Source organism: Spea bombifrons, chromosome 2, assembly GCF_027358695.1.
Source record: "Spea bombifrons isolate aSpeBom1 chromosome 2, aSpeBom1.2.pri, whole genome shotgun sequence".
Classification (NCBI taxonomy): Eukaryota; Metazoa; Chordata; class Amphibia; order Anura; family Pelobatidae; genus Spea; species Spea bombifrons.
This window is the reverse complement of record NC_071088.1, coordinates 5,302,113-5,314,692: the sequence shown is the minus strand read 5'-3', so window position 1 is coordinate 5,314,692 and position 12,580 is coordinate 5,302,113. Positions and strand designations below refer to the sequence as shown.

The following is a 12,580-nucleotide window of genomic DNA, read 5'->3' as shown; positions in this document are numbered from 1 at the left end:
AGTGCTGTATACAGTAATATAACCCCCAGCGCTGTATACAGTAATATACCCCCAGCGCTGTATACAGTAATAACCCCCAGCGCTGTATACAGTAATAACCCCCAGCGCTGTATACAGTAATAACCCCCAGCGCTGTATACAGTAATATAACCCCCAGCGCTGTATACAGTAATATACCCCCAGCACTGTATACAGTGATATAACCCCCAGCGCTGTATACAGTAATATAACCCCCCACGCTGTATACAGTAATATAACCCCCAGCGCTGTATACAGTAATATAACCCCCAGTGCTGTATACAGTAATATAACCCCCGGCACTGTATACAGTAATATAACCCCCAGCGCTGTATACAGTAATAACCCCCAGCGCTGTATACAGTAATATAACCCCCAGCGCTGTATACAGTAATATACCCCCAGCACTGTATACAGTAAAATAACCCCCAGCGCTGTATACAGTAATATAACCCCCGGCACTGTATACAGTTATATACTCCCCCCAGTGCTGTATACAGTAATAACCCCCAGCGCTGTATACAGTAATATAACCCCCAGTGCTGTATACAGTAATATAACCCCCAGCGCTGTATACAGTAATATAACCCCCAGCGCTGTATACAGTAATATAACCCCCAGTGCTGTATACAGTAATATACCCAGGCGCTAGCGGGATTACTGTTATGCTATTGGCTGCTCTAATTATCTGTAAAGACATTAAAAGTAAAAAGTCACGTTTCCCGGGTGACAAAGAACTCGCGCACCTCAGACCCATTCTGTCCCGTCTGTCTGTTTTTCCTGCTGTAAAAGATCTACCACTTCTGCTGGGAGGCTGTTCCACCTTATCTACCACCCTCTTAGTAAAGTAAAACTTCCTTCCATTCCATCTCAGTCTCTGACCCTCTAGTGTTAGATTCCGGCCTCTTGTTGCAACTTTTCTAATTCTTTGCACTAATCTTCTCCTGTCCTTTGTTAAATGTATGTGTATACGTGTGTGTATGTATGTGCGTATAGGTGTGTGCCTATGTTTGTATGTATGTATATATATATATATATATGTGTATACGTGTGTGTAGATTTGTAAGTGTGTATGTATGTGTGTATAGGTGTGTGTATATATATATATATATATATGTGATATATGTTTATGTGTGTATATATATGTACGTGTGTATGTATGTATGTGCGTCTATGTATGTGTATGTGTGTGTGTATGTATGTGCGTGTATGTATGTGGGTGTATGTATGTATCTGTATGTGTATAGGTGTGTGTATATGTGTGTGTGTATGTATGTATATATATGTGTATACGTGTGTGTATATATGTACGTGTGTATGTATATGCGTGTATCTATGTATGTGTGTATGTATGCATGTGCTTGTATGTATGTATGTGTATGTATGTATGTGTATGTATGTGTGTGTGTGTGTATATGTATGTGTGTGTGTGTGTATATGTATGTGTGTGTATGTATGTATGTATGTGTGTGGATGTATGTATGTCCTGGGACTACCCTGTGAAAACCGGGGCTGTTGAGAAGTACGCTTATCCTTTGGCTGACTTTTCATTTCACAGATGGAGGATAAACATAAAGTTTAGCGCCTGGTCTGATAAACTCTAAGAGAACGTTCCGGAAAGCCTCGCTCCAGCCCCCCCCCCCGGCGTGACGGAGCGAGAAACGAGATAAAGTGATGTAAAGCAGGACTGCGTGTGAATAATGCATTAAACGTGATGTCATGAGTATGAAAATAAAAAGACTTTACGAGGCTGTAATCGTTAATTACTCCACCATCAGGACAGGCCCCCCCCCCCCGGGGTTCGTCTAATGGGACAGCCCTCTCCCCATCATTAATATTGTATAAAGTACATTATTTATAAAATAAAAAGTGGACTCGGACGCTCGCGGCGCTGCGCGGTATTAAAGGTCGATTAATGGGCTCTGTCGCCTAAGCGGTGCTTAATGCGCATAACGCTCGGCACGGTCTCTGCTTGCTCCGATCTATTGCCTCAACTCAGGTATCCAAGTTGTCTTCTCCATCCGTGGCGGGCCCTCAACTCCTGGTGGCTGTAGAGGACCCAGGGACTCAGCATCTGGGGGAAAGAGGACCCTCACTACTACCCGGTCTTACGCAATAGAGTCACCCGGTCTTAATTACCATTTGGAATCCACTGACTAATGAAGGTCTATGGGGGAGGGACTTCATTATTATTATTTCCCAATAACAGTCAACACCCGCACCTTCGTGAGCAAATAATTACCATCGGCTGCCTGACGAAAGCCACTTAATCCACATTTAACCCTTGCCACGCTTGCTACGGTTCATACTTCATTTAAAGGGACAGTCTAGGCGCCCTCATCGCCCCACGAGACAGAGACGCTCCACGCGAGATCTCTTGCTGTCTGTCGATGTCGTTGTGTGGCGTGTCTCTTGTGGTAGGGGGGACACGGACTCTTTGTGTGACCGTTAAGTGTTTGGTGGACCTCTTGTCGCCCGAAAGAAGGTGAGAGAGTGAGTGAGTGTAAGAGTGAGTGAAGGTGTGAGAGAGTAAGTGTAATAGTGAGTGAAAGTGTGAGAGAGTGAGTGTAAGAGTGAGTGAAGGTGTGAGAGAGTGAGTGTAAGGGTGAGTGAAGGTGGGAGAGGGTGAGTGAAGGTGGGAGAGAGTGAGTGTAAGAGTGAGTGAAGGTGTGAGAGAGTGAGTGTAAGGGTGAGTGAAAGTGTGTTGCAGGAGATACTCGGCTGGAGACACGTCTCGCTCTGTTGCTGTTTGGTGTGACGGTTCTGCATGCGCACAGTTAACACTTTCATTGCTTTTGCTGGCACGCTTTCTTGCCAGTGATTGGTTACTTCAGGCAGTCAAGACAGCTGCCAAAAGTCAGGCTGCAGAAAATCAATGGGCTGCAACTCTGGAGCTGCAGCTTCTCTTTAAAGAAAGTTTTCTTTTTAAATTTATATTAAGGTATTTATTTACGAACACATCCTTGAGCAGCGCTGTATGGGGCGCTAGGCCGTACATATGACGGCTGGAGAGCACCTCCATGAGGAGAGGCTAGAAGATGAAGTTACTCTGGAACACGCTTATCCCCCAATCAGTAACTGGATAGAAGCCGGCGAGGCTCGGGTTCCGTACGGCGGTTTAATAATAAATAATAAGAGCCAACAGTCAGTGATCTTCGAGGCCGGTCAGGCAGTCCCGATACAATCAGATCGTAAGGAAAACCAGCATTAAACGCACCCTGGTGCATGGATATAAAATACATGGGCTGGCCATGGGCTACATGGGCCGAGCAGGGACGGGGCTTGGCATAAAGTCCAATTTAACCTTTTTTTCATGATTTTCCTTAAAATATCAGCTTTTCCCATTGGGAGAGTTTCCAGATTTTATTTTTTAAAAATAGTCCTCAAATCAGCGACCCTGACAGGCGTAAAGACGGAATCGATTGGGTTACTTATTAATTCTCTGCGGGACGCATTCCACGGCATCCATGTCCTCGCCGATAGATTATTAACAAGCCACATGGCCTGGAAATGACCAGGTGGCCCTGGCACTTTAAGGCCAGTGGCCGCCTGATGACGTAAGTGCTGGACATGAGTGGCCGCTCGCTACGTTTTTATGCTCATATTGAGCGTGGCCGGGCATGCCAGTTGAGTGCGTGGCTCTGTCAGCCATTTGCCCGGTGCGCCAGATGGCCAGGTCAGGTATGGACCTCCTGATCGTTGACCTTCTGGCCGCCACTCACACCAGATCTATCTTCTCTGCTGCTACTGCCTGCCTCCACCTGCTTTCAACCGGCTGGCATCTTTGTTTCTGGGTTCCCTGGCGTTCCCTCGGTGTACAGGAGCCATCGTTCTGCTCTCATGGGTCTGCTGCCCACGGGAATAGGGTAGTTCCCACCTGCCTCCAGCGCTCACGTTGGACTAGCACGGCTTGAGGGTCTTGCAGGTTCATAGTCAGATGGGCCAGCAGTCAGGAGCAGGAATTCGGAAGAAGGTCATGAGGTGACCCTCAGGTAGGGGCAAGTAGGGCACCTGCCCCAGAGTGCTGAGGGTCCCGCTGCTTGCCGCACTCTCCCTGGCGGTTGCGATCTCCTTATTGCTGTTGAGTACACCCTGTATCTCAGTGTGATGGAGAATAACGTTCTTCATGCTGGCCAAAGACAGACATCCCTTAAATATTAATGAAGTGGAGGCATCGGGATTCAGAATGGGTCGGACCTCGTCCAGCGTATGACCTTTATTATTTAGAAGGGCAATTACCGTCTGTTGATTAGACTGTCGGGAATCTGCCTCCTGCTGTCAGTAAGCGGAGCTCCCAGGACTACACGATAAATGTGTCTTAAAAATACTGTCTGAATTAAAGGTGCTGTTCCACAAAATATTACCTGGAAGATCGGCCATCGTATTCTTCCCTCTGAAGGCTTAATCCCAGAAAAGAAGCAAAGAAGCTTTACTAGTTTATATGGCAACAACCAATCAGTGCCTGCTTTTGTGTCACAAATCCACATTCACCAGCCATTACTGTCCTGTGTCATGGTGGTCACGCAGAGAAGACCTCAGCCTGCTGGGAAGTACCTGGCTGAGCTTGTGCACCAGATCCAGGGGGCTCCAAGGTGGGCACCTCACTTTTACAATCTCCGAGCTCCCACATAATCTTCTTCTTAATGTATCCAGGAAGTCCTTGGAATTACTCAACGTGCGATTGGCGATAGCTGAAAAAGGCAGCTGCCTGAAAATGAAAATCACCTACTAAAAAACTAGTCCAAAGTATTAAAAAGAAAAAAATCCCCAAAAATAAAAGTTTTTTTCTTTATTTTAGTTCTGATTCCCCCCCCCCCCAGGGCGCTACATTTTAGGTTATTTGTGATCTCATTTTATTCAATCCACAAGGTGGCACCAGATTGTCACCAAGCCCGCAGTCAGCCCCTGGAAAGCATTGATTCCGGTGACTTTGCTAACGGGTCAGGAGGTAAAGATGTTCTGGGAAATCACCTGTGTTCAAGCAGGGGTTTAGTTTGTGATATAGCAGTGAGAAAAGCACCATTTGGGACGCCCGAATATCATTAAATCAGAGTAAAATCTGATACTACGTATCTGCCCATTCATGCTAAAATTGGGGCAAAACCCTAAAAAAAATGAGATTTACCCAAATATATGACTTCAATGATCTCAGAGGGTGAAGATGTAGTAGGTTTCGAGGTAGTGGATCAGCTGTGAGAATTGTGGAACGCACGGCTGGAAGGTCTCGCTTCCTCTCTTTGATCTGCTTAAAGCGAGACAGAGGGGCTTACAGAGGAAAAAAGAGAGCGACGAAGACGATAAATAGATAAAACGAGACAGGGCTGGGAAGACAGAAAGAAATGTGTGCAGAAAGACAGCCGGACAGGCAAACAGTCGCACGATACAGCTGCTCACCAGAATTCTAGATCTGGAATTGTTTTAAATAGATTTTTTTTAAAAAAATAAAAATCATGTATTTTCACTCCACAAACAGACATTTAACCCCCCTTAGATTAAAGCTAATAAAGCTTAGAATATCTGTTATTTTATTATCTTCTCTAAATAAATCATACAGCAGTTTTTTTTGGCAATGACCTATCAGCGGCTGCCTTTGTGTCACATGACAGTTATGCATTCCCTGAAAAATTATGCCGGAGACAACATTTTACACCTTTAAATAATTATTTAACACTAAAAGGGCAGGTTGGACAGCACCTTTAATGAATTTTTATATATCCGGTATATTTCTAGTATATATCCGGTATATTTTATATATAGTATATTTTGATAGTGTTGTTATCGATGCGGATGAATGTGGTGTGTATGTTTGGAATGATCTACCCATGGCCGGGAACATTCACTATTTCCACAGGTTGATGCTTAAAACAAGAGAAACCTGTTACACAAGAGGATCGCTGCAATGATAATGTACAGGTGAGAAACACTCTACCGCCTCTGCTGGGAGGCTGTTCCACTCATCTACCACCTCTCATTCTCATTCATTCTTTTACATTCCCTCTAACCTGTGACCCTCTAGTTTTAGATTTTGGCCTCTTGTTCTAACAAGAGGGGGTTTTACTTTTACCAGAGGGTGGTGGATAAATGGAACAGCCTCCCAGCAGAAGTGGTAGAGGGTAATGCAGCGAGGGGAATTTAAACATGCATGGGATAGGCATTACGACAGCAGGAATATTAAATGTTAACCCGTCTATGAAACGGGGAAAGACCATTTCCAGAATGAGTCACCGTGTCTTCATCCTATTTATTTTTCCTGCCAAGTTCCAGAAGGTTTGACAATGTGTCTAAAAATTGCGAAAAATGTAGCGGTTGTGATAAAAAAAAAGATAATTAGATTTGCCTCGGTTTCTTGGTTGATATTAGAAGACGTGACGATACCTTGAAAGAGGAGACTTTTAATGCGGGGAATAAACCCAGAAGAGACGCCGAAAACAATGAATTTTGCACTTGAATGAAAAAATAATTAGATTTTTTTGTTTTATCGGAGCCGATTCCTCGCTTCTGAATCATTCTGCCGCCTCGACCCCGTCTCATTATTATTTATTTATAAAGAGCCGTTCAATTCCCCAACGGTATCATTTTGGGAACGGGGGCTGCGGTGCAATTAAAGGGACACTCCAGCCATCATATGCACTAGAATTATTATTATATTTTGTTTTATATAGCGCCATCATATTCCGTAGCGCAGTACAGTGGATAGACAGAACATAATAAGCAGTATATAACATAACATGACTTACAGGTGATCTAGATCTAGAGATGATATGTGGGGTCCCTTTAAATTCTCATTTGGTCCCACTCACTCACTGGTGGTCAGCTGCAGCGCTGGAGGCTGCAGGAGCGGTCTAACGAGACCCTACAGGCACTTATACTTAGAGCGCTCTCGAAGATTGCATTGGGTGCGCTTTCCTGCCTCTGATGACCTTCTTTAAGCAGCCAATCAGTGGCATGGAAATGGGACCATGGAGAGGATGTTGCAGTGCAGCTCTGGAGCTGCAGCTTCCCCTTGGGTAAATAATTTGTCTTACTGGTGGAAGAATGCATACTGAAGTCATTACAAAGACTGTCCCTTTAAGCAAAACATTACAATGACCCCAAGGGGTTTATTTACCCTTCATTCATCTTATCACCATGGTAACTAATGGCCATGTCCAATCAGCAGAAACATTCCATTGGTTGCTATGGCGATAAGACCACCTTTTGAATCTTTGCACCGAAATAGTTCTTGTTCAGATGTACGGTAACTCCATGGAGGTCTTTGTGACAACCTCTTAGATACGGAGATCTCAAAGCCAGCGCCAGGCACTACATGGCGACCTTCTACACTAAATTAATAAAATGTATATAAAAAATATATAAAACACCGATTTAGAACTAGAATTTTACTGAAAGGGAAATAATAGGATGTGATTTTCAGATGTAAGCAAAACAGACATCCCTCAGTAATCTTAATCATGCAACAATAATAATAATTAATACAATTTAAAAAAAAACGCCCGCGTGATACACGTAATTATGTAATTTTGTTGGATTTTTTTTATTTTTTATTATTATGGTGACAGAATTTAACGTACAATAAATAATAGATGATTTATACAGTGTGGTTGCAATAACTGGTAATAAACTTTTTATAATCTGATTTTTCTGTTAACTTTTGACCGGCATGCTGGAAGGTGGTGTGTGTGTGTGTACATGTGTGTGCATGTGTGTGTGCGTGTACCTGTGTGCGGCGATGGCGTTAGTGGGTGGAGCGAATGTCATCAATGGGCGTGGCTAGCAATGTTGGTGGGCCCCAATCACTTTATAATCATATGGGGGTGGGAACTGGTTATGGGTGGGGCTTGTCTAAAGGCCACTCCCACAACCCGGGGATTTCAGGATCTGACCCGGAGACCTGGAGAAGCAGCGCTTTACGCGGAGTCTCCGGGGCGAAATCATGCAGATCCCGAGAACAGGAATTTATTATTGCTGCTCCCATGGGTTGTGCATCTGGTGATTTTCTGATACAAACGTATTGTTTTTATTTTAAAAAAAAATCTGGAATCGTCAACATGGATTTATTTTGTGGGCAAGATATAACATTTGGGGGAAGCTGCAGATCCAGTTTAATAATAATAATACAAGAATTAAATATGTAATAAATCATCAGAAATATAGAATGAAACCAGACTTTCAAAATGTTTTTTTCTTTCCCTTTTTTTACAGCCAGAAAAAAATAATCCACTGAAATATTTACAAATATTGCGCACGCACGTAAATCAAAAAAAATTCAAGCTAAGTGAAAAAGTGCTAAGGATGAAGAAGAGACCCCTAAGGTCCGGAATGCTTATATTTATCTTTTTTGTCCTATGACGGCCCAATAAAAGGTATCAACTTTGACTAAAGATAAAGTTCTCTCTCGAGCTTATATGGCTATTTCCATTTTTCTTATCAAGATGAAGAATACGAAGAAAAAAAGCTGATGGCCTATGCGAGATCTTGCTCTGAAGTGGACCCACTGGCCCCCAGGAGCCACATTTAGAAATCTGCCCCCAGAACCGCTCTTTGGTGGTCTTCTTCTCTCTAGCTCTCAAGCTTTTCACTGGGAGCCACCAGCGGTCCAGGTTTTATCTGTACGACCATAAGAAAAAAACCTTGACGTCTCGATCAAGAAGCCCACCTTTATCCCACCCTTGGTGAAAAGTGGCACAACCCAAAATAAGCCGTTAGATCCATTAGAGATCCATCCATGTATTTTTAGTGCGTTCCCCTGGATTGCGTCACTCTCAGATAGAATCGTTTCCCATTCACACCTGCCCCCGGTTTGTTGGCTGTCGTCGGGTCTCCGTCTGTCTTCCGGGGGTCCTCGTAGGACGTCTGCCATTGTGCGGTTTAGAACTCGACAGCGGGAAGACTCTGATAATGAGGTTCCTTTCACGTTCGTGAGAATAAGTTAATAACTCGGTTCTGTTTGTTCCGTTTTTAATTAATGTCAGCAAAATCTGTTACGTCAGATGGGACCCAAGTCCTTCTGTCTAGAAACCGCATCAGTCCTGTGTAAACTTGATTAACATGCGCCGCGCGATTGACAGAACGCTGAGCCGCGAGAACATTCTAATTAGCTTTGGTACACCGACACATATGTCTCCAGAAGCTTCAACATATGTTTTGTTTAATCAAGGGATCCGACACGAGCTCCTCTTCTTCTACGTTCCTTCTCCCAGTCGAGACTTTTTTCTTTTCTCCTAATGATAAATAAATCAGCGTTGTGTTCTCTCTAACTTCAGAGAAAAAAAAAGTACAAATTCAAGCCAAATTTTCGTAATTCCGCAATAAAAAGTTACAAACATGAACACTGAGAAGGTCCACGGATCTGTAGCTGCATCCGGAAGATGGGGCTTCAGACTATCTTTGTCCCTCTCGTCTCTATGTACATAGTGTGTATAGTTCTTGTGGTTCTGACCTAGAAATAAAATATAAAAATAAATATAAAAAAAATATAAAAATACGTTATTATTCTTTAATGTCTTAAAATAGTCTACTGAAGTGGTTTGGAACTGGGCAGGATGGGGAAGGAGGTCCTCAACTTTTTTGCCTGCTTCTGTTGGTCTCATCCTTTGCACCCGATTGGGTCTTTCTAGGTCAAGAACCCCTTGTGGCTTGGCAGAGGGACCACCATTAGCATTAATCAGATTTAGCCCCCTCTGGAAACTGTATACAAAAACTCAAGGTGTTGGTAATAGCATCAAAAATTTGGCAAACCTGAGTTATTAATGCCATGTTGGCAAGAAGAAGCAGGAGTTGGAACATCTCAAGAGGTCCACCTTGCACTAGTTGTGGTTGCACCCCCATGTGATGTAGGCTTCTCTCCTTTTTTCTTTCATCTCTCCTTTAATTTTCCTCTAAATACATTTCAACACAGAGGACCTTTTTATTTAGGGGGGAGAACATTCAGCTCAACTTTCATTATTCCAGTTGAGTTCCATTACCGCCAATGGAATTTTGACTCATGATTAGGATATTTTTTTCCAACCCCCCCCCCCGTGGCCAATTTTTGACAAGGATTCATCCTAGTTTTAAATAAAAAATAACTGATTGTAATGATTAAATGATCGCTTACGATGTATGAGGGGCATTATGGCTAGACTTCAATGTCAGGGTCCGTGAATCCTCGTTTTCCTTCATTAACAAGCGTCGGTCTCTCCGTTCTTGTGTGCCAAACCAAAATCTGCCAAAAAAAAACCCAACAGGGGTCTGTGTCATGTGATTTTTAAAAGGGCAAAAAAATTGAATGTGAAATCAATAACTAACTGATTCATACAATTTTTATCCACCACTTATAAGACCCGGTTCAAATTGCCATACCTGCGCTTTTTCAATAAATAATTTTAGAGACAGGGAAGAATTTCTGAATTCATTTTCTGTTTAATATATTGTTTTAAAATTACAATATTTATATTTTTCAGCATGAAGATTTCTAGCATTTTCACGGTAAGACAAAACAAATTCATCCATCCCAAGTGTCCTTCTTCAGGAAGGACAGTCCCTCTTTTTTGACTCACATGCCTGATGTCCTCTTCCCAACCCCCGATGGTCAGAGTGTTTGCTGGGTATGAGGGTATCGCAGGGTTCTACAGCCCTAAAAGCCCTGATAATGTGTATAGAAACAGCAGGAAATGGGTTTATAAATTAAAAATATCTATGAACAAGTCACAAAGTCACCTTAAAAAGACAATAAAGCCCGCAGCCACGCCTCTAACCACACCCCCTAAAATCAAATGTTTCCATATTTGGTCATTTCAAAATTTGGGATGTAGGCGAGCTAATATTAAATGTTCTGCGGTTAGTACTTTGTGCTGGTGACATCATAGCGGGTTTAACCCCTTAATGACGAAGCCCGTACATGTACGGGCTCAAAATGCATTGTTTTCAATGGGTTTAGAGACCGCCCATTGTCCTTAAGGGGTTAAATGGACCGACCTAATTTTCGGGCTATAACGATTCCTTTTAATTATAAGAAAAAAACTGATATTAAAATCATCTAAATTGTTCAAAATGCTAAAAATGCCAACTGTCCTGACAGATGGTCCTAATTTTGAATCCATGAAATGCCAAACATGTTACCATTTCTGCAGATTAATGACAGTTATCCAAATGCTTCTAAAAAAATACAAAAAATACAGAAAAATCTGCAATTAATTTCTGTTTCGTTCCTATGCGGTACTTTTTCGCTAATTGACAGTCCGATGCGGCTTGGTTTGGCTGCCTTTTTTTTTTTTTAATTAGACAGATTTGATTCTTGATAAAATGTAATAACCCGAGGCTCTGCCCAAATTATTTATCCATTGCTGGTTTTATACGATTAATCATTTTTAATACCCTATTGTTACAAAACCACTAAACTACGCATAATAATTATTTTATATATGACTTAAAATATATATAACGGAAATTCTGGTTATTCCACAAAATTCTTAACCAGGGAAATAATTACATAAATGGGGAAGGCTGACTCTCTGTATTTTAATTGGTCAAATAACTATTTTGTTTTGTGATCCATTTATAGCTATTTTTGTAACTGAGAAGAAGAAGAATGTAATCATTTTAACCCCTTGACGACAATGGGCAGTCCCAAAACCCATTGAAAACAATGCATTTTGAGCCCGTACATGTACGGGCTTTGTCATTAAGGGGTTAAAAACCACACAATTTCTAAAAATATTAGAAATAAGCATATTTAACTCTTGTTTCCCTATTTCCTAGGCCGTGCTCCTCCCCCTTGTAACGATATCCAGTAGGTGCGGTCGTATTGTTTACACGTGTAGATTGCATGTGCAGCCCAAGGTCACGCTATGGCAGGGTTGTCGCCTAAAGAAGGGGTTAAATTCCATAGTCGTGCTAAAGGGACGAGCTCTTGGGACAAGATACACAAGTTAGCAAGTATTGAGCCCTTTTTTCCACTGCTGGTGCGCCCGCTGTTCAAGAGTATAACTCCCATCACTCTCATCAATATTGTGGCTGAGCGTGATGGGTGTTGTGATCGGGAATTTAGAAAAAAAGTATTACAAAAAAAACATATTTATATAGCATTATATGGTGGGGGGTGGTTATATAATTGGGGGGCTGTGACATAATAATCTCCGATCCCTGCTGGCAAGGCTTTTTAACCCCTAGTTTAAGCGACAAATTATTGTGATTTCACAGCTAAGTTTACAGTCATTTAAATCAGAAGCGATTCTGTATCTGAATATAATCAGTTTCTCTGTTTATGGAGAGACCCCTCATTTTCCAATTATGTCCGCTAAGTAATATTTCATCAGGGTGAAGGAGATGAGAGAGCGGGGGGTTTGTTTACTGTTTTGATTTTGCACCTAAAATGATGAGAAACTTTGGTTTTTATAGAAAAAAAAAATATTGAATGGAAAATATTTAACAGTTCGGATTTATAGAACAGCTACATAAAAATCAATAGTAAATAACTAAGTGACCCCATGGCGTGTGCGAATCATTAACACAACTTCAACGGATACATTTAACACGGACATTCTAGACAACAGCAAAAATACATCTACAAATCTTTAGACAT

General features: G+C 42.1%; 1 protein-coding gene across 1 annotated transcript in view; it reads right to left on the bottom strand.

The window, feature by feature from the left end:
* Positions 1-10,103: 10,103 nt before the first annotated feature.
* LOC128473321 (galactosylgalactosylxylosylprotein 3-beta-glucuronosyltransferase 1-like) overlaps positions 10,104-12,580 on the bottom strand; it is a 41,535-nt gene continuing 39,058 nt past the window's right edge. Inside the window, exon 5 of the mRNA XM_053455478.1 lies at positions 10,104-10,222. Coding sequence (XP_053311453.1) covers positions 10,136-10,222 — 87 coding nt within the window. The 3' untranslated portion in view covers positions 10,104-10,135. The remainder of the gene's footprint in view (positions 10,223-12,580) is intronic.